A 22,760-nucleotide genomic window follows, 5' to 3' on the forward strand; every position below is an offset into this window, starting at 1 on the left:
TCACGGCTGTTTTAAACCGGTGTTTCCATACAATAATAACTTCGGGATGTTAGTTGTTGAGTTGTTTGTTAGGAGGATATTTCTATTGAATAACAATCAGGCTGACGTGCTGTGGTTGCTGGGACAATCCTTCACAAGAATGTGCTGGACAGAACACACACACACACACACACACACACACACACACACACACACACACACACACACACTCCTGACAGAAAACGTTGTGGATTTTTAATAAAAAAACACATTCTTTACTTACTTTTTTTAAACAAATGATGACGAACGAAAGAGTTTTTTTGTGTGTGTCAGATTTTTGCTCACTTTTGGGTACAAATTTGCCCCCAAAATATGGTTATTTTTAAAATGACGTTAATGATGAATACAGCTAATCCAGGACAAACTTTGGCATTAAAAAAAATTATTAACTTTATTTAGGATGAAGCCTTTTCTTTTCGAGCACAAACTACACATGATATCCTTCATGATACAAACATAACATTCCCTTCCCCATTTACAATGGTAACCAACACCATGAAACCACTGCTAAAATACAGTACTTGCTGTACTAAAATAATATCATAATATACTATAATGTACTATATTAATATATTGTACTGCTTGGTATCAGCCACCGTTTATTTATAAATTTAATTTATTATGATTTTACATTAGGAACGATGATTGCAGTCTTAAAAAGGAAGGTTCTTTATTGGCATCGATGGTTCCATGAAGGACCTTTAAACTCCACGGAACCTTTCCATTCCACAAAAGATTCTTTAGTGGAAAAAGATTCTATAGATTTTTAAAATGTTCTTCACACAAAGAAAAAACTTTTGCCAAACTGTTGTTATCATGTAGGAGTTTTCAGCATATGTGTCTGATGTCTGGCTAAGGTCAGAAACACATTATTATTTTACATGTCAAATCTGACGCTGTTTTAAAGTAAACTGCTCCTCCACACCCTTATTCAGTTATGTCTGCATGAGTGATGGACACAGCTGAGCTCAGTTTACCACAATTCAACCTTCTGCTGATCAGTATTAAGAGTTGAGACATTTAGTAGTGTCTGAAATGGTTTGGAATTCCCTACATTGCTTTCATAAATAGCCTACATCTTTATCATTATCATTTTTTTCCTGATATTGTTTGTCTTAAACCCTTTGTGTGATGGAGGGGTTTGTGGCTCAGATAAAGGGTGTGGTGATATCATTCAGACTCTATGTCTAGATTGTTTCTGGTATTGGTCTTCTAAAGTACATATCTTATAACCCATTTGAAATCAAGTGGGTAATGCTTTGTAAATCTCATATATTACTCTCATCATTATTATTATTTGCTGTAAAATATTTCATTAAGTTTGTAGGAGAGACACAGATCTTCAAATCATTTTGCTTGCGTTTCAAAAGGTTATGAAACAAAACATATTAAGTGATTTTCATTTGAAGAGGAAATTAAATCCAAATTAGTGTCTCACCATAGAAATGAATGTTACTCCAAATTATTTACATATTTCAGCATATCATGTTGTTTAGGCTCTCTTAATGGATGAAAATAACACCAACCACAAATATAATATTCATTAATATAATAGTTGATTCTCACAGAAACATGCCGTGGTCATATTTCACCCAAAAAATTAAGGATGGATGGATAGAATTAGAAAAGTAAATCATGTTTTGCATAACTTTAAATTATATGGAACTGAGCAGGTTAATTGACATGAAAAAAGTCCGAAAATTCTCTTAAATTTTGAAATATGAGATGAACATGTTCTTGACAGGTTTCGTGAGATTCACCCTTTTTTGGGGATAAGACTTAGTATAATTTGATAGATCTACTCTATGCCTCTGAGCGACATAGACTCCACACATTTCCTGGCAAGAACATCTGGGTTCCCCCTCCAGTCCTCTGAATAGAGCTGAAAAACGAAACTCTTGCTGTACGTCGCCACAAGGAGAAAGCATTATGACTAACCATCACGGGGATAAGGTTTCAAATGGGGAAATAATCAAGACCTCTTAGGAAAAGGTGTCTAGAATAGCAGTCCCCACTCTTTATCTATATAAGACTATTAATAATAATTGAGGGTTTAAACCGTATTTTTAATATGATCATATGGCATCCTTTAGAGTTAAATGGTTTTCAGGGCTTTTAGCTGTTGCTCGCAGAGAATGATGTCATGAAAATTAAATTTGATGAGTGCACTTATACGCTCTGAACCTTTCTCTACATCATACTCGTGTTTCTCTCTCACAGGAGTATAACAACATTTACTGGTGTTCAGATGCATGTGTCTGATGTTGAAGTGGAATCTGATTAGCAGAATTGACATGTTGGTGATGAGTGAAAGATGACGGAGGGCTTTGCGATTGTTAATGGACAAACTGAGCACTGTCTTGCACAGATGCTGAAGAGATATTTGCATTAGGGGTGCGCGGGGCACAACCTCACGCGGGGCTGGTCGTAGGCCTAACAACCTTGTTCTAAATACTTCCTCACATGTCAGCATGACCAAACTTAGTGTATTTACTAGTTTCCATATCAACACTATATAAAGAGAAAAAACTGCGCCAAAATTCTGAAATCTTTGGAAGATATCACTGAGCATATATTTAATCATGGCAAAAGTTAATTTCTTAGGTTAATTTTTCATCTCTGTTTTTTGTGTGCATTTAAAATTAGACAACTCTGATATTATTTTAATCTAATATCTGTTATTTAGCAGCAGATATAGTTCTTAAATGCTTCACTAACCAGCAGAAGACACTCGGCGGGTTTAAACCCCAGTTTATAAACAGACTTTACATCACTGTGTTACAATGAGCCCCTGTTAAAACTAATAATTCACATTAACAACTTTTATGAATTCTATTGAGTGAATATGAGAAAGAGGTGAATAAAAGACTAAGAATCAACATTCAGAAATTAAAATTTGAATTAAAATTTATGAATTAAAATTTGAACTATGCCGTATAGCTGTGTTTTCCAGTGTGTTTATTGTCAAACTCAAAAATATGTTTATTTCTAAATGTTAAAGAAATGACATTATTTAATATGAAAAAGATAATAATTGTATTTTATTGAGAAAATATTTTAGTTTCTCTTGTAGGCTATAGTTTTTTTATTAGACCAGATAACATTTTAATCTGTCACATGGTCATGTTACAATGTTACCCCACCTATGGGGCATGTTGTCACATTTCACTTCCATTCTTTAGGGTATACACTGAAAAAAAGTATACACTGTATTAGTTAAACAAAACCACATAATTGTTATAGATGTGTGAAATTAATGTGGAAAAAAAGTGAATACTCTGAACCCTAAGTGGATTTACACAGACACAGTCGAGAAGTGTTCGGTTGTGTACTGCTTTCCCTTACTGTCATTTTCTTTATGACCTCTAGAGATATTGTAATTATATTCCTTGATTAAAAATTTACAAATAAGTACATTGTACAGTGTGATTAGTTGAGTTTACTTAAAAAAAGCCAGAAAACAAATTGCTTTAGGAAAATTAAGTGAATAAGCTTCACTGCAATTATAGAAAAAATTGTTGGGTATAGAAACAGACTTTTCCATTCAAACTTCAATCACATTTTCTGAACTCTCACGATGCGGGAACCCCGTTGCCCATGCAGACATCCAGTATGCATCCAGTATACTGACTGGTTTTTGTGCTTTGAGTCTGTTGTCACTTTTAGTAAATAGTTTTGTTACTAAAAGTGTTCTTTGTGTTTGGAACACATGCTGAACCGTTCTCCGCATTAACTCTCTTGAAGAGTTCATAAAACAGCGTTCACATCATCCAAACGAACCTGGATGCGCTTTAGAAGTGCAAGTTTGAATGAACCCTGAATCAACATCAACACTCACAAACTCAGACAGACTAGAGCCTCTTTCTTCCAAAGAAGTCAAACGACCAAATTCAGTGGCTAGTTGCATGGGTTCCTTACACCAGTCTTAAAAGTTAGTCATCTTGTTTTTTTCTTTAAGACTGATCCTGATTTTTAAAGTCTAATTTGAACTGAAAAAGTAAGACGGATTACCTTTTATCTAACTGCTAGTTGGTCAAACTACAAAATTAAAACACGTCAATTTACACAAGTCTTAACCCTTGTGCTGTGTTAAAAACACCTTTTGTATTCCCGCCCAAAAATGACCGGTCTTTTAAAAATTGAAAAAAATCGCTCAATATGCCATATTATCACCAAATTTGAAATCATCTTTTTTTTAACTTGTTTCCTTTCATTTTGCACAGGTTTTTTATTAATTTTTGGAACTGATTAATTGTAGGCCTCATTTATATGCGCATATGCATCTCTTTTGAATGAAAAAAGCATTGTTTGTGGATAAATTTGTCAATATACAACAAAATAAGGGAAAAAATTGCACTGTTTATCACAATCGTGTTCTTTGATGCTTAACCAGGAAGTTTGTTTTGAAATGCTTTTATTTTGAACAAAATGGCACAAAGTCACACATGTAGCGTCTGGACCAATCAGACACACAATTATGCAATATATTTAATGAATATGCCAACATACGCCTGAAGACCGCAACAAGCAATGGTCAAACGAGCTCTGAGATGCTCAGTATCAGCTTTATTCCCTGGCCAACACTATAGTCCAGATACTGGTGGACCTCAGACACATTCCAGGAGGGGGAAGGAGACCTCAGGCCTGAGGAAAGACTCCTTAATGGCCGTAAAAAAGGACTCTTCTCCATTCATTCATCGAAATCCATATGCACCATTTTCTAGACAAAGGATCGTAAAACTTTCCCTCTGAAAGCTTAAGGTACCATTGGCTCACAAGAAGATAAAGGCCATTGTCAGAGTGACCTCCCTCTCTGTCGTTTTTCTTCTTGCTTCTTCCCCTGGTTTCTGTTCGTGTGTGTTGACATCCAGTCCGACCGCCTGACCTTTCCTCCGGATATTCATTTCCTTGACCATAACAGTAAGGCTACCATTGCAAGTTCATCATCATTTCTTTATTCCACGCGGAAGAAATTGATTGCAACTCCAACACTATCGACTCACAGAACCATCAAGACTTTCTCCTGAGACTGCATAGATGCTCGGTCAATGGCTACAGGCATTGCAAGTATTGTACATTTAACTAAATAAACAGAGGTTTAGTTTAAGCTGCGGATCCCTTTGTACTTTGAAGAAAGAAACTGATGGTTTTTTTCAGATGGTTAAATTACTCTTTTCCATAGCTTCATTCCCTGTTCTGTCCCGGTTTTATTAACTTTCACTTTTCCATTCCCATACTGTATATGAGTGATTTGTGTCTGTGTTCGTGATTTAGTTAAATTAAACTTTTATGTACATTCATGCGAGCTGTTTCTGGTCTCTGCTTGTAAATCAACGTCAATTTAACGCGATCACAGCTACATGCTAAGAAAGAGGGTTTTTTTCTGTGGCCATGAAAAATATCCTTTCTGAGAGTTGATAGATGATCAATACTGAGTGTTGGCTGGATGAACAATTTCATTGATTGTAATAGTGATTCAGATACATCAAGTTAATTCGATTAACTGATCCAAATATTTGCAATTAATTATAACGAGTTATGATTAATTATTCATATTTTCCATTTGAGCCAATTTGCTACACAATTGTGGTGTTCCGGGTCAAAAATGACCGGCCTACAAAAAATTACTTAGAAATCTCCCGTTTTGTTATATTATAACCAAATATTGGAACAAGTTAAGAAAGGTATACATCATTTTATGGTGTTGTCTTGGCCAATAACAAGCTGAATTTATTAATTTGGAAGTTTTTGGCAGTTAAACAAACGCCTCATTTCACAATGTCCCAATGTGCTTTTCTGTTGTTTGAGCATTAAGCTTTACAAATACAACCTTATTTTCTAACATTCTCCTAAAAAGTTGAGAATGTTTTTCTCTTTTCCTTTGGGGAAAGCATGATACAGCTGTTTTCATGAGCCATGTATCAGGTGTATCAGGTATATCTTGAGTAATGTTTCAGGTTGTGAACAGGCCATTGTTTAGGGTTTGCCATTGTCTGGGACTGTATATAACATGAGAAGTCCTCCTATATATCATGAGAAGTCCTCGTCCTAGGAACCCGTCAAACACACGGATGTCTGTAGGAGCAAGTGTGGCTGTAGTGTTGAGGATCTGTCTACACTTGCTCATGTCAGCTTTCCTCTGAATTATTACCATAGTGCATCTGTGGCCCTTTCAGTGGTCATTAATATACCTAATAAATCTCTCTTCTGACTTTGAAGTTTTTGACTTGAAGGACTGGGGGTTTAGATAGCTTTGTACATTTCAAAGCACGTATTTAATCAGGTTTGTTTCATGTGGAATCAGTTACAGCTGTTGAAGCCGAATTTAAGGAATTAGTGTTAATGCTGCATTAGTGTGTCTTGGGATGCTAGTGATGAATCAGCGATCGATTAATTGTCGATAATAATTTAGTCTGTAAAATCAGTCGACGTCGAGAATTATCACTATCATTGTTAAATCTTTATTTCTTTCAAGTTTAAAGGCAGATATTTGCTTTTAAGTGAAATTTGTAGAAACCTGACCATTAATTGTGGTTTTTAAGTCAAACTAATCTTTATTGTTAGAACATGACAAACACTTCACGTTTTTGACTTCTTTACCTTTCCAGTCTTTTTTCCTTGACAAAATAAATATCTTAATAGAAAAATTAATTTCTTAGTTTCTGCATGTGCTAACGGGTGATTTTGTTAAAGTCATTAACAGGTTGTGTTTCCTGACTTTGATGACGTGTATCTTCAGCACAGTTTGCAGTGGAGACTGTAATATTAATAATATTACGATTACAACCTAATCTTTATATGATAAAGTTGTAATATTCTTTACTGTTTGAGTTTCATTAAATTTAACCATTGGTCATGCATAGTATCATACATTTAGATCATGATAACCACAGTTAAAACCATGCATAGCACTAAAATACCATGGTAAATTGTAACTATATGGTTTCTATGGTATTTGTATGAAAAACAGGAGCCTAAATACATTTAATATAGATGCAAAAATGCATTTTACTAAATGCTATTTATATTCCATTACTCCTTTAATAAATGTCTACAATAATAATATAATAAAACTCCATATCCCACATTTCTGCATGCCATGGTGCAGTGAGTGTTACTACAGTAAATCCATGGTTAATGATGGCCATTTGTAGATTGAAATGCCTTCTGACTTCGTTGCGCACAGTGTTTCTCCAGTTTCATCTAGCTTAAATCACAGAGACATTTGCGTTATTCGCATTTTAGTGGAAACGCATCCGCTTTAGTAAAGCTTGCGCTGTCGAGTGGATAAACTGGTTCAAATGAGTAGCACCGTTCCGCTTTTACTGCATAAACATTATATAGAACATTAATTGAAATCGTTATCCCTTGGTGTTGTGCTTTGGTGCGAAATGCATTTATGCATGTTATTTAGTCAATTTTAAGGAATAAGTTTCTTAATCTGTATTGATTTATTTTTTATTTATTTATTTGCACACAATCCTATCAGTTAAAGGGTTAGTTCACCCAAAAATGCAAATTCTGTCAGTATTTACTCAACCTCATGTTGTTCCAGCCCCGTAAGACCTTCGTTCATCTTCGGAACACGAATTAAGATATTTTTGATGAAATCTGAGAGCTGGATCACTCCTCCATAGGCTTCTTCAGGGATTGAAACTTGCCAGCCCCAAAAAGTCATTACAGACATTGTTAATATAGTCCAAGTGACTACAGTGGCTCAATCTTAAGTTTATCAAGCGACGAGAATACTTTTTGTGCGCAAAAACAAACAAAAGTAACGACTTTATTTCAACTATTAATTTCCTTCTCTAACTGCCTCGAGTCAGTTCACTAGTAGCGTAAGCTTCCGTTGTTGTACGTCACACGCATCACCCACATGACCAGCATCGGCCAATAGTGAGCCTACGTGTGACGTAGCTCTACGCAATCATACTACGTTAACTGACTCGAGGCCCAAAGAGAAGGAAATTAATAGTTGAAATAAATTCGTTATTTTTGTTTGTTTTTGCGCACAAAAAGTATTCTCGTCGCTTGATAAACTTAAGATTGAGCCACTGTAGTCACTTGGACTATTTTAACGATGTCTTTAATAACTTTTCGGGCCTGGCAAGTTTCAATCCCTGAAGAAGCCTATGGACTAGTATGGAGGAGTGATCCAGCTCTCAGATTTCATCAAAAATATCTTAATTCGTGTTCCGAAGATGAACGAAGGTCTTACGGGGTTGGAACAACATGAGGGTGAGTAAATACTGACAGAATTTTCATTTTTGGGTGAACTATCCCTTTAAACAATATGTTGAAGTTGTATAACTGCTGTCATTTGCTGACCTTGGGGCGTCACCCTGTGTAAATCAAGGGAACGTGTCAAGAAAATTCATGCACACAGAAAACACACTCCTGTGCAAGTGAGTCAAACACAACATGATCAAATGACATTTCTCAAGTCTTTGCCAAAACCAGGTGTAATCAGTGTCAGCGTGAAATCAGTCTGTCAAAGCCTGTGCTGCCATTCTGTGTAGATCATTCTGAATATATATTACTTTAGAAACACTTTAAAAATACTTAAGTTTTTTTTTTATTGAGCTGCAAAATGTCTAGTATGTCCAATTTTATCTGCATACATGCAGTACTCATGTGGGGGGGATTATATTATATGTTGCAAATTATATTAGTTAACATGAATAAACTCTATATTGTATTTATCTTAATGTTAATTTCAACATTTATACATTTTTTTAATCAAACTTTGCATTTGTTAGCATTAGTTAATGCACCGTGAACTAACATGAAGAATGAACAGCTGTATTTTTTTCTAAAATGGCATTAACAAAGATTAATACATTTTGTAAAAATAAATTACTCTGTTAGTTCATGTTAATGAATACATTAATAACTAAACTAAACAAATGAGACATTTTGTACAGACTTACTGACATATCTGTTGATATAAGGCTGACAACTCCACAAACCTTCCTCTTCTTCTGTTTCACATTGCCTGTGGTCACATCCGCTCATACTCTGGAAAAATATTTCTGCTTTTGTGACAGTTGTACCATTTCCTGTTTCCCTACAGGCTTTCTCCAAAGGACATGAGGGTTAGATCCCTCCAGGAGCTGGACATCTATGGTTCCTCTTTCCTCTAATCCCACGGCAGAGGGACACGTTCCTGTTCTTGATCCCCAAACCTCCCCCTCCCCGAGTCTTTCCCTAATTCATGACCCAGCAGGATGCATCATCTGTGCGAGCTCTCTCTGAGCGTCTCCTCATAGCCTCGCACAAGGGCCAAGCGGAGCATGTGGTTCAGCTCATCAACAAAGGGGCCAAGGTAGCCATTACCAAGGTCAGTGTTATGCTTTAGCAATCTTAGTTATATAGTGAGGTCCAGAAGTCATTTTATTGTCATTCAAACATCTGTGTACATAGGATGAGCAAAATGCACTTCTATACAGGTCTTGGTGTGAATTTACATAAAGAATATTGCATCTAAAGACCTTGGTCCTGTCGTAAATGGCTCACTTGTGGTCAATGGCTGCGTCATACACGTGCCTGTGAAGTCCATTCATTCAAAACGCTTGTCCTACGTAGGGTGGAGGGAACGCTGGAGCCTATCCCAGCGTCGCGAGCCGAAGGAAGGGATACACCCTTGACAAATGTGCACCTGTTAAGGACTTCATTTGTGATATTAGGGATCAGAAGGTCGCTCGTGAGCCCTCTTCGTGTCTGCTATGTTCCCTCGATTAGGACTGCATAATATTGAAGAAAAATCCGATATGATGCAAGGAGGAGATCCAGTCAGATGATAAAATCTATTTTTATTTTCTCCCCACCAGACATAAACATATCTAGCTTTTATGGTTTCGCACACCCATAGTGTGAGAGTACATGCACAAATCGTTCTGGACATACGGGTCAGGAAATCGTTGGTCTCAATACAAATACAAAAAGCAAAGAAACTGCTCTTGTTACTTGCAATGCCTCAGGCGTTGCGTTCGAAGATGCATTCTCAGATGAAAGTCTTAATGGATTTTAATAGTTTATGGTGATTGGTGAGGAAATTGTGTAAAGATGTTGTAACTTCAGTGATGACAGTCTGACTCAGGCTGTTGAGAGAGTCTTCTCTCCTGCACATGGCTTGATGTGTTGAGGCCTGTCGGCGCCGTTGCGCTGACCCCAGGACCAAGTGAGGTCCCACACAAACGGCAAGCAGAAGACGCACAGAAGAGAGGACGGGGACCTGTGCGGGAGCTTTAACCTCCACTGAGGTCACGCCTCTCGAGTTTGGCTTGACCAGTGAGAAAGGTGCGATTGTCGAGTGGAAACAGTCCTTTTGTTTGGAAGCTGACTCATTTGCATGATTGGAGTAAGCTGGCAGTTTGGGTCCCTTTATGCTCTGATTAATATAACAAGTATATAATGCATGCTATAAGGAGGTGATATACACCAATGTGTAGGGCATCACATAAGGATTAATTTGATAGGAAGCCTGATACCGATAAGGTTACATTATCTAGTGGCTCAATCATAAACATGCCTAAAACAAAATACAATACAAGAGACAAAATAGAAAACAGTAATTGGGTGAATGACGGATAAGGATTTCAAATGTGAAAAAAAATAAAACTGGCAAAAAATTCTAATTTTAGGACTTTCTATACTTATTAGAGTGTTGTGTATGTAATACAATGACATGTACACATTTCAAGAATGTAATTAACCATTTTTTTGGGTGAATCAGATCTTTTCCCCCATGAAAATGTCATTCCTGGGTAATGTAATGAAATTTTAAATTAATTACATTTCTACCATTGTTGGCATATACAAATGTACTGATATCCATAATTGGAGCTCAACAAATAATAACATTTTAATAATAATTAATATAATCAATTTGGGATTTCATCTAGACATGGGCTCATTTTTGGCTGCTGATAACTCAAAATTCAGAAACAAATTTTAGACAGAAGGACATTCTGCAATATTTTTCAGGATTACCATGAAAACCATCCTCGGTATCATTTTTCTTTCCAACACTCAAACTTGAAACAAAGTAAGAAACACTAAAACACTTTTTAAATCGTTAAAAGCGTATCAATCAACATTTTTTTATGTAAATTGATTAATTCAGCCAACACTTAAATGCAACAGCATTTCATACATTTTGTGATGAAACATTAACATATTTGATAAATACAGCTATAAATGCTTTATTCTTGATTTAGAAGCATATCTATAATGTTTAATAATTGTATTTTCATAATTTATTCATCAATTTATCATTTCTAAATGACGTATTGCATTATTTACAAACCAGTTATGTAGGAACTGCCAGTGGTTCATAAGATCACTTAGAACGTGTATGTAAATGATTAATAAACTATTAAAATGTACATTCATACATATGATTTTTTAGACATATAGTAATAGTTACTAAGTATGTTAGTAAATGCTTTATTAACATGTATCTCTACTGTAATTCAGGGTTAATTCAAGTTGTTATAAAACATTTAGTAGTGGTCAGTTAACTATTTTGTGAGCTCATCTAAAGTGAGGACTAGTTATGCCTTGTAAAGCATTTATAAAGGTTGATTTAAAGGCTCAGTAATCTTCTAAACAGAAAAATGAAACAAACAACACAGTGATTCAGAACATAGAAATATTTAACTGAGTCTTTAAATCTCCTTTGTAAATGCTTTACGAGGCATAACTAGTCCTCCTCACTTTAGATGAGCTCACAAAAATAGTTAACTGACCACTACTAAATGCTTTATAACTACCTGAATTAACCCTGAATTACAGTAGAAATACATGTTAATAAAGCATTTACTAACACACTAAGTAACTATTACTATATGTCTAAATAATGTTTTTTATAAGATGTCTTTATAACTACCTGAATTTACTACTTTTATTCACACTTTCTAAGTGATCTTATGAATCACTTATTAACTCCTAAAATAACTGGTTTGTAAATAATGCAATACTTCATTTAGAAATTATAAATTGATCATTAACAAAGTATGAAAATACAATTATTAAACATATTATAGATATGCTTATGAATCAAGAATAAAGCATTTATAGCTGTATTTATAAACTGTTTTATTAATTTCTATCAATGCTTTATAAATTATGAATTAACTGTTTACTAATGCTTAACTAATGATTAATAGCATGCAGTTTTAATAAAGTGTTACCAAAATGGGGTATAATTAATAAATATGACTACATCATTCGTGATTACATTATTATTAACATTACAAAATTAAAATCAAAGATAATTGAATGTGACTCATTGAATCATATGAAATCAAGATGAATGACAGCAAAAATATGGCAAAAAAACATACAATTATGTAAATAACGTTAATGTTAACAATATAACTAAAACAACTAAGCCTAAAAGTTTACAAATGTTAATTAAAAACTAGATTGTTACGCTTATGTCATTCTGGATAACGGATGACATGTCCTGGCTAACAGAGGTTTTTTGTTATCCAAGAATGACATGTTATCCAGAAATGACAAAACAAATATTTTTTCTTTATAATCAGGCACTAACTTAACCACCATGGAAAACTACAACTTAGCTATCATCGCTATAAGGTAATCTTTTAGATCAAATAGATAGTTTTTTAATATAAAAACATTTTTAAATGTTTTATTAGTGTTATCCAAAAGGACACATGATATTGCTACAAAGTGCACCAGTGACCGAAAAGGTCAAAATATCAACATTTTAAGAGAAGCTTACTCACATTTGCACATGTTCTGGTGCTCCTTCAGGGTCTTCTTTTTGATACAATATTATGTCACATGACATACCAAAATGCATTATGGTCCAAAATGGTAATTTATGTCTGTTATCCAGGAATGGATATTTATTTATTTACATTAGGGAAATCACAATTTGGAGACAAAAGTCTTTGTCATAAAAATGTAAATAAACTTAGTATTATCACTATATTTGTAGGTATCGTTGAAAACATCAATACAATTATGCCCAAGAAGATTATAAATACTTTTATTTATATTTTTTAAATTTTGTCGTATTTTTGTATTCAGATTTTAAGGCGGGAGAGTTACCCGGAATGACATTTTGGGACTTTTGAGCTCAATAGTTCCTTTAAGATGAATTATTTATACTGAATTCTCACATGAATAATTAAAGAGGGGGAAGTGGAGTCATTTAATGAAGTGCATTTAAAAATGTATACATTTTTAATGTAATTAATATGCTTTGGACATCGGAATTGACACGCCACGTCATTGACCCAATTATAGAAACAATGTCTTGGGGATATGCATGTTCATTCATAGTTTGTATATGAATTAATAAAGAAAAGTCTGTTTTACGGGCTTTGTGTCTTTCCTATGGCCTGTGCTTTTGCATGTGGCCAACTTCCACATTCTTTTGAGCAATAAAACAGTCTTATCAGATGATTTCTCGTTGCTTGCCAAGGCAAGCAGAGGCCTGGTCCTCCATCTCAGTGTAAATTGCCATTCGGGGGTCGTCCCATACAACTCTTACACACAGTTTGTTTGTTGGGTAAAGTGTTTTAAAGATTATTTGTTAATAACACATATTTGTTCATCTAATTTGTCTCAGTCAGTACAGATAATAGACTCACAAAGCTTTCCATAATCGCATCAAAGAAATTAGCATTTTTACCTGGATAAGTGTGGATAAATGTTTACCTTATTAAATGTACAGTAGGTTTCTTCTATGCCAGATTCTTACATTTAACAAATTAAGTAATAAGACACTTTGTGTTACACATTCCTGGTAAAGTGCATACAGATTCTTAAGTTCTGTGGTGGCACTGAAATAAATAAGATGTCCTTATATATAAACATAAGATGCCGTTTATGTGACAGTTAGTGGATCAGTTTGGGCTGCTTGTCAGCTTTTGCAGTTAATAAACAGCCCTAGAGAGAAAAAGTGACATGTACCAGTTAATGAGGTCGGTAACAACATTATCAGTTTAGTGCACCAATAATGGTAATTAACAAAAATGTCCCAATTGAGAGGTAAGCATTAATGTAAATGTAACTACATTAAGGCTAAGTTATTATATTCTGACAGTTGGGACAGATTGTTTTTCTTGACAGGCTCTTGAAGTTGACATGAAACGGATGTTGTTATAGTCTGTTCTTTCCTTATTGTGTCGGATATCAGAGTGAAACAGCTTCTGGAACAAGAACAAATGTAGGGTGGGCTTGATTTTGTCCGTTGGGAATTGATTGGCTGGTTGGATGGGTGTGGTTTGCTATTGGTGGATCTCATGTGAGTGACAGGTTGCCCCGCCCTCATCAGAGAAGAGAAGAGATGAGCTGAAAGAGGGAGGAAAGATATTTTAAAGATTATGAGGGCACCTGAATTGGAAAAAAAATGATGTGCACGGATATATAATTTATAATAAATACTGTAATATACTATAAAAAACAAGAATTTGAAGAGAATGACAAGTGACTTTAATTACTGATGTACAGTCACCTTTTTGAATTTCTGAAACGCAGTCACCTTTTTGAATTTCTGAAACAAAGGCAGGTTTCAAATTTCCTACAATTAGGGCTGGGACGGTTACCGCATTACCGCAATACCGCGGTCACGTGACTCCAACCGCGGGTCTGAGCTCGTCACCGTCATCACCGCAAAAAAAAACAACAAAAAAACATTGGCCTGCACATGTGTGCACGTTGTGTCTAATGACATGGATTCATTGATTCTAATGACGCGGATTATGTCTAATGATTTAGTGGCATACATGGATTCAAGGTTTTCTAAACAAAACTTATAATCAAAAGATGGAGCAAATCCGACCTTTCACGAGTTGAGGAGCGCAATGTTCCATGACGCATAACATTCCATTCGTATTAGAGATGCACGGATGGGCTATTATTATTTCATCCGCAACCGCATCACAAAACTCATCTGTCCGCCATCCACCCGCACCAACGTTTTTTGATCAATTTTCGAAACCGCATCCGCAGCGCTGACTGTTTTAAGGTCTATGAGCAATGCAGGGTGCTGCTGCCGTGAGGCTAGAAAGCTCTTCTTGGCTATTCTAGAAAGAACACCGATCCAATGCAGCAAAGATATTTTAAAGCGGTTTACCGCCATACCGCAGGAAAATCTTGCTTTTCAACCGCGGTTAGAAAAAATCCATACCGCCCCAGCCCTACCTACAATCAAAGAGCATTTGAACAGAACAGATTTCAAACAGGAGGAAAACTGAGAGCCTGGTCCATAATTCCCAGGGGTCTGGGCTTTAATCAGTCCCTCCAGAAAAACGCGATTATGCAATCGCATGATTCAATGTATAATCAGCCGAAGTCTGCATATTTATGCGGGGGCCGCATTTTTTCAAATACGCCGCACTTTCCCCGCATATATTACATGATTTCATAATTCCTGCATTTTCGTTGTAAAAAAGTCACACATATCTTAGCAGAAAGTTGAAAAATGTTGCGTTTACTTCACACAAGAGCAGCCAATTTCCCCCGGTTGCCATGGGAACGTTATAAAGTGACGCAATTACGGGACGTGAACATCATCAAAAAGCTGTAAAACAGGACGCACAAATTTTATTTTTTTTATATTTTATTTATTCATTTTTACAGAAGTTGTAGCATAATCCTTTTGTAAAGCTACAGAACTTGTTTGACTCATCAATGTTTTGTAAGTTTGAGCCATGTGTTTATTAAGGTCTGAAATAAAACAAGATGAGAACTTAAATATTCCCAGCGCTTCCTGTTATGTAGTATGCTTGCTTATCATAGGAAGTAATAAGAAATCACTCTATACATTAAGGAGGTAGCCTAGTGAGAACAGGGTGTTGGGAGAATCACTATTTTTTCTCTTTTTCATCAAAGCGCAAGTTCCCGCAATTTTTGCAAGTTCCCGCAATTTTTGCAAGTTCCCGCAATTTCATCGCATAAAATTGCATAAATATCCCGCATATTCCATCGCATTTTTTAAGAAAACGTGCCGTATAATCAAGGATTTTTGCTCGCAACAATCACAAAAAAACTGTGTTTTTCTGGAAGGACTGTTTAATGAAAGGAACACAATAGTTATTTCTGACATAGTGATAATGCAACACATAATGTTGACTAGAGGATGTCTCATTGCCGTTAATGCAGCATAAAGTATTGTTATTTCTGTGACTGCAGGTTAAACTGTGGACAGAAATAATCTCTTGTGACAGCTGCTCTTTAAATGCACGAGCGCTCAACTGTTTCTCACACTTGGCCTTATTGTCACCACACTTGTTATATCAACTAAAGATCACGTGCATTTGCAGTTTTGTTTTTCTGTCTGTGTAACTGCAAAATGGGAGCTTGTGAAATCTTGAGATTGAGAAAACTCTCATTATAATCTGTGTATTTTCAGGCAGGTGAACAACCTCCTCTTGTTCTGAGGTGCAGTGTGTTCCCCATCCTGCCATCTGGACTGAGCACATACCTCTGGTCTCGTCCCCCAAATCATTACATAAGAACTCAAGCTAGTGCTGCACGATGCTGTATATCCAATCTCAGCATATAAAGATAGTTTTGAGCAGTCAAGTCCATAAGCAGTTTAATTAAAACTGTGGCTCTGTGGAATACTTGATTCTGATTGGTCAATCGTGCCATCCAGTGGTATGTTAGTCCTAGATAACAATTGCTAAAAACAGAAAAACAGGCTTATCCGGGTTACTGAAGTCAGCAGCGCGTTACGCTTGCTAGGAACATTTTTTTCTTCGTGGAAGTTTTGTGTTTGGTAAGCTAATAAAATATCAAAACTAAGTCAAATCAATATTTTGTGTACAGTTATTTAATTATGTCATCCAGTATTGTGGACTTGCTCTCTCTTGTTTCATACAAACACAGCTGCTGCCATTTTGCAACTATTTTTTTGTACACTGTTGGATTATAAGATAGAAACCGGTACGAATTTAAAACAGTTTAATCTGAAATCAGTATCTCTTATCTCCATAATTATTTCTGTGGTGAAATGCAGAGTAATAAGTGGTATGACTGTATACCGTATCTCTTAAATGTCCGTCTAGTTGAATTTTCAGCGCTGAAACTGCTCTCTCCGCTTTGTGCTAATAAAATATTTAGTCTTAGATCAATATTTTGTGTCTAATTATGTACTTATGTGGCAAGTAGCCGTTTAATAAGTGGGATGATGTACATCCAGCCGGTTGTTCTCTCAGAATAAACCCCTTCAGGCTGATGCAAGACCTGATCAAGTCCTGATCACCCTGTCTGGGTTTATTCTGAGATAACAACCGGCTGGATGTACATTATCCCTTACGTACACTCACCCAGGTACAGGTATGACACAGAAGACCTGCCGTCTTTATTCACTGCTTGTTGTTTGTTCCTGCCCTCATATTTCCTGGATGATCTGGACACACTTCTCTGTCTCTACCAGGCGCTTCGCTCATCCTGTGAGGTGATTTAACTAGGTCATTCAACTAGACTAGGGTTCCCAAACGGGGTTTGTGAATTGATGAAAAGCTAATAAATAATTAAATCAAATGTAACATTAAAGGGCATCTATTATGCAAAATTCACTTTTACATGGTATTTGAACATAAATGTGTGTTGGTTGGTACACAACCACCCTATAATGATAAAAATCCACTCAGTGCTTTTTTTAAAATCCCCATAAATCATAAGCACTGTCTCAGAACAAGCCGTTCTCAGATTCGGGGCAGTGTGATGTAGTTTTGCCCAAGCCCCGCCCACAACGGTTGACTGACACTGCTGTGTTAACATAGACCCGCCCTGAGTGAGCTAAACACATTGTTTCGACGCCGGAGCAGCTGTAGACAAGAATGCCCCGTAAGCGATTGAGGTGTTTTGTTGTTTGATGTAAGAATGAACATAGCAGTCTTCATTTACTTGGTTGTTACTCGAGGATGGATCTGTAGCTACTGTTCGTGACCCGAAGTACAGTCTGTACAGTCTCCGGAGCCATAGGCCTAACGTTACTGATCACGGCAGAAATGAAAGGGTTGTTTCATCGAGTCGTTTTACGGAAATAAAATTACCCGTTTATTAAGCACCCACAGAAAAGGTGTATATATTTTTTTACTGTTAGCTGTAACGAGTGTTTTGTGTAATTCGCTGTGTATGTTGATGATAGTGAAAGGGAGAGAGAGAGAGAGTTTATGTATGGGTAAGACGTTAATGCGGACGACTTATACAGTGTTTATTCAGCTCTTACAGTGATTTTCTGGAGTAAAACTAACGCTTCATCTTTTGTGTGATGTACAATAAACTTCATTGAACTCATCAGTAAAGTTTTGGCCATCATTCGGACGGGGTCCGCTACAACAGGCTTGTACTAATAGTGGATAAAAGCAAATGACAAATACGTTATAACCGTAATTAAACTAAACTATACCTGTTCTATCTACATAAAGCGTATATTCTCTGGCTCTGTGGGCATTATTGCCCGACTCTGAGTCTTAATGAACACCGCTACTGAGAGTTTACGTTCTGATATTATCATTCCGTGAGATGAGATTGTCCTGAGACTGAGCGCAAGCTTTTGCATTTAAAGGTCAGATCAGCTCGGTTCACAGTAAATGCTGTGATTTTAACACTCATTTGGGAGCTTAATGTGCACTAGGTTCACTTACTTAGTGACATTCACACAATTTCACACATTTTTGTGGACAGACGTTTACAGCATTTCAGCAATGCCAAAATAAAACAAAATAAAAGCTTGATGATTTGAGTGTTAGTTGGTTCTTGTAAAGAGAGAATCCTAGTGTGAGCACTCCTTTTTTAAAATAAAAACCATAAAAATTAAACGCATACTAAAAAAGATGAGCTAATTTATATGTTAGTGTTTACATGTCATGTGACCATTAACCGACATCAGATAACTGTGAATATGTTGTTAAATTATTGAAAATCTCGTCTTAAAAAAAAGTGTAGTTTAAAAAAAATGCCAGGGGGCTACTAAAGTAAATATTTGACATTTGAGGGATTTAGCTGACTGTAAAGTTTGGGAAACCCTGGGCAAGACTATTTCACCACCACGTTTAAGTCCTCTAATATCGATCTCCCCTTCATGTGTCTGATGTCACTTCTTCATCTCATGCTGTTGTTCACAAGAAACCTTTGGAGCCGCTCACAATCCTACCGCATCTCTTCACTGGTGTCTTACATCAGTTTCCATCTTTTTTTTCATTTTCTTTTGCATGTCTGCAAACCTTGCTGCGTCTGACTTGAATTCCAGCCTGTAGTCAACACTTAATGTCCTCTGCCCTGGAGTCATAAAGTTAGATGTCCATTTCACGAGCCTACAGGAGCCTACAGTTATACAGCTGCACCTTCTGAAGAAATGTGTTGTCATTTATTATTTCCATAGGACATTTCTTTAAGGATAAACCAGATATTTCAGAAAAATGCTCTGATCAAACTTAGGAATTTAAACTTTATGCATTATAATATATATATATATATATTTTTTTTTTTGCGATTCAATAAACATGATGATTGGCTTAAAGAGTTAATAAAGTTAATAGAGAAATAAAGAGTTAAAATTACTCATCCTCAAACTAGTTCACAAACACAGCAATGTCAACTTAAAAAAAAAAAAAAAATATATATATATATATATATATATATATATATATATATATATATATATATATATATACCTATATATATATACAGTGGTGGCCAAAATTTTTAATGTTTTAAAAGAAGTCTCTTCTGCTCACCAAGGCTTCGTTTACTTGATCCAAAATACAGCAAAAACAGTAATATTGTGAAATATTTGTACAATTTAAAATAACTGTTTTCTATTTGAATATATGTTAAAATGTGATTTATTCCTGTGATGGCAAACTGAATTTTCAGTATCATTATTCAGTCTTCAGTGTCACATGATCCTATAGAAATAATTTTGATATGATGATTTGATGTGCAAGAAACATTTATTATTATCTTTTATTATCTATTATTATTAAGTTGGCTTGTGAAAGCCAACTTACTGAAATCCTATTTAAACTTATTATTATTCTTTTTCTTCTTCTTTTTCTTAACCAAAATTTTCTGACTGCTACTCCTCCTAGAGCTTTAACTCTACAAACTCCAAACTCGGGTCAGACCTTCAGACTGTTCTGACTTAGTGTGCTATATCTTTTCAGACTGATTTGACTTTCAGATTTCTTAAAAATTAATATTAAAAATCATAAAAATCCCATTGACTTTCATTGCAACAGTTCAAATTGAGCCAAGGCTACGGTGGCCCAGCAGTGTACAACACAAAAACTCAAATCTAAACTCCCTGAAGCCCAAGACTCAATTAAACTACCATTCTATATGTACTAATGAACTTATCTATCTATCTATCTATCTATCTATCTATCTATCTATCTATCTATCTATCTATCTATCTATCTATCTATCTATCTATCTATCCATCTATCTATCTCTTTCTATCTATCTATCTATCTATCTATCTATCTATCTATCTATCTATCTATCTAATCTATCTTTCTTACTAACTAATCTATCTTTCTTTCTTTCTTTCTTTCTAACTAATCTTTCTTCTTTCTTTCTTTATTTCTTTCTTTCTTTCTAACTAATCTTTCTTCTTTCTTTCTTTCTTTCTAACTAATCTTTCTTCTTTCTTTCTAACTAATCTTTCTTCTTTCTTTCTGTCTTTCTTTCTTTCTAACTAATATTTCTTTTTTCTTTTTTTCTTACTAACTAATCTATCTTTCTTTCTTTCTAACTAATCTTTCTTCTTTCTTTCTTTCTTTCTAACTAATCTTTCTTCTTTCTTTCTTTCTTTCTTTCTTTCTTTCTTTCTTTCTTTCTTTCTTTCTTTCTAACTAATATTTCTTCTTTCTTTCTTTCTAACTAATATTTCTTCTTTCTAACTAATCTTTCTTCTTTCTTTCTAACTAATCTTTCTTTCTTTCTAACTAATCTTTCTTCTTTCTTTCTTTCTTTCTTTCTTTCTTTCTTTCTTTCTAACTAATCTTTCTTCTTTCTTTCTTTCTTTCTAACTAATCTTTCTTCTTTCTTTCTTTCTTTCTTTCTTTCTTTTTCTTTCTTTCTTTCTAACTAATCTTTCTTCTTTCTTTCTTTCTTTCTAACTAATCTTTCTTCTTTCTTTCTTTCTTTCTTTCTAACTAATCTTTCTTTCTTTCTTTCTTTCTTTCTAACTAATCTTTCTTTCTTTCTTTCTTTCTTTCTAACTAATCTTTCTACTTTCTTTCTAACTAATCTTTCTTCTTTCTTTCTAACTAATCTTTCTTCTTTCTTTCTTTCTTTCTTTCTTTCTTTCTTTCTTTCTTTCTTTCTTTCTTTCTTTCTTTCTTTCTTTCTAACTAATCTTTCTTCTTTCTTTCTTTCTTTCTTTCTTTCTTTCTTTCTTTCTTACTAATCTTTCTTCTTTCTTTCTTTCTTTCTAACTAATCTTTCTTCTTTCTTTCTTTCTTTCTAACTAATCTTTCTTCTTTCTTTCTTTCTTTCTAACTAATCTTTCTTTTTTCTTTCTTTCTTTCTTTCTTTCTTTCTTTCTTTCTTTCTTTCTTTCTTTCTTTCTTTCTTTCTAACTAATATTTCTTCTTTCTTTCTTTCTAACTAATATTTCTTCTTTCTAACTAATCTTTCTTCTTTCTTTCTAACTAATCTTTCTTTCTTTCTAACTAATCTTTCTTTCTTTCTAACTAATCTTTCTTCTTTCTTTCTTTCTTTCTAACTAATCTGTCTTCTTTCTTTCTTTCTTTCTAACTAATCTTTCTTCTTTCTTTCTTTCTTTCTTTCTTTCTTTCTTTCTTTCTTTTTCTTTCTTTCTTTCTAACTAATCTTTCTTCTTTCTTTCTTTCTAACTAATCTTTCTTCTTTCTTTCTTTCTTTCTAACTAATCTTTCTTTCTTTCTTTCTAACTAGTCTTTCTTTCTTTCTTTCTAATCTTTCTTCTTTCTTTCTAACTAATCTTTCTTCTTTATTTCTAACTAATCTTTCTTCTTTCTTTCTTTCTTTCTTTCTTTCTTTCTTTCTTTCTTTCTAACTAATCTTTCTTCTTTCTTTCTTTCTTTCTTTCTTTCTTTCTTTCTTTCTTTCTTACTAATCTTTCTTCTTTCTTTCTTTCTTTCTTTCTTTCTTTCTTTCTAACTAATCTTTCTTCTTTCTTTCTTTCTTTCTAACTAATCTTTCTTTTTTCTTTCTTTCTTTCTTTCTTTCTTTCTTTCTTTCTTTCTTTCTTTCTAACTAATCTTTCTTCTTTCTTTCTTTCTTTCTTTCTTTCTTTCTTTCTTTTTCTTTCTTTCTTTCTAACTAATCTTTCTTCTTTCTTTCTTTCTTTCTTTCTTTCTAACTAATCTTTCTTCTTTCTTTCTTTCTTTCTTTCTTTCTTTCTAACTATTCTTTCTTCTTTCTTTCTAACTAATCTTTCTTCTTTCTTTCTAACTAATCTTTCTTTCTTTCTTTCTAACTAATCTTTCTTCTTTCTTTCTTTCTAACTAATCTTTCTTCTTTCTTTCTTTCTTTCTTTCTAACTAATCTTTCTTCTTTCTTTCTTTCTTTCTAACTAATCTTTCTTTTTTCTTTCTTTCTTTCTTTCTTTCTTTCTTTCTTTCTTTCTTTCTTTCTTTCTTTCTTTCTTTCTTTCTTTTTCTTTCTTTCTTTTTCTTTCTTTCTAACTAATCTTTCTTCTTTCTTTCTTTCTTTCTTTCTAACTAATCTTTCTTCTTTCT

The 22,760-nt window shown here is 34.4% G+C and overlaps 1 protein-coding gene across 1 annotated transcript in view; it reads left to right on the forward strand.

Moving 5' to 3' along the window:
* Positions 1 to 22,760, forward strand: part of ankrd6b (ankyrin repeat domain 6b) — a 50,249-nt gene that overhangs the window by 228 nt on the left and 27,261 nt on the right. The window contains exon 2 of the mRNA XM_077219652.1: positions 9,113 to 9,379. Coding sequence (XP_077075767.1) covers positions 9,254 to 9,379 — 126 coding nt within the window. The 5' untranslated portion in view covers positions 9,113 to 9,253. The remainder of the gene's footprint in view (positions 1 to 9,112; positions 9,380 to 22,760) is intronic.

Source organism: Siphateles boraxobius, unplaced genomic scaffold (genome assembly GCF_051911475.1).
Source record: "Siphateles boraxobius isolate OS27281-9 unplaced genomic scaffold, OSU_SipBor_1 8, whole genome shotgun sequence".
Classification (NCBI taxonomy): Eukaryota; Metazoa; Chordata; class Actinopteri; order Cypriniformes; family Leuciscidae; genus Siphateles; species Siphateles boraxobius.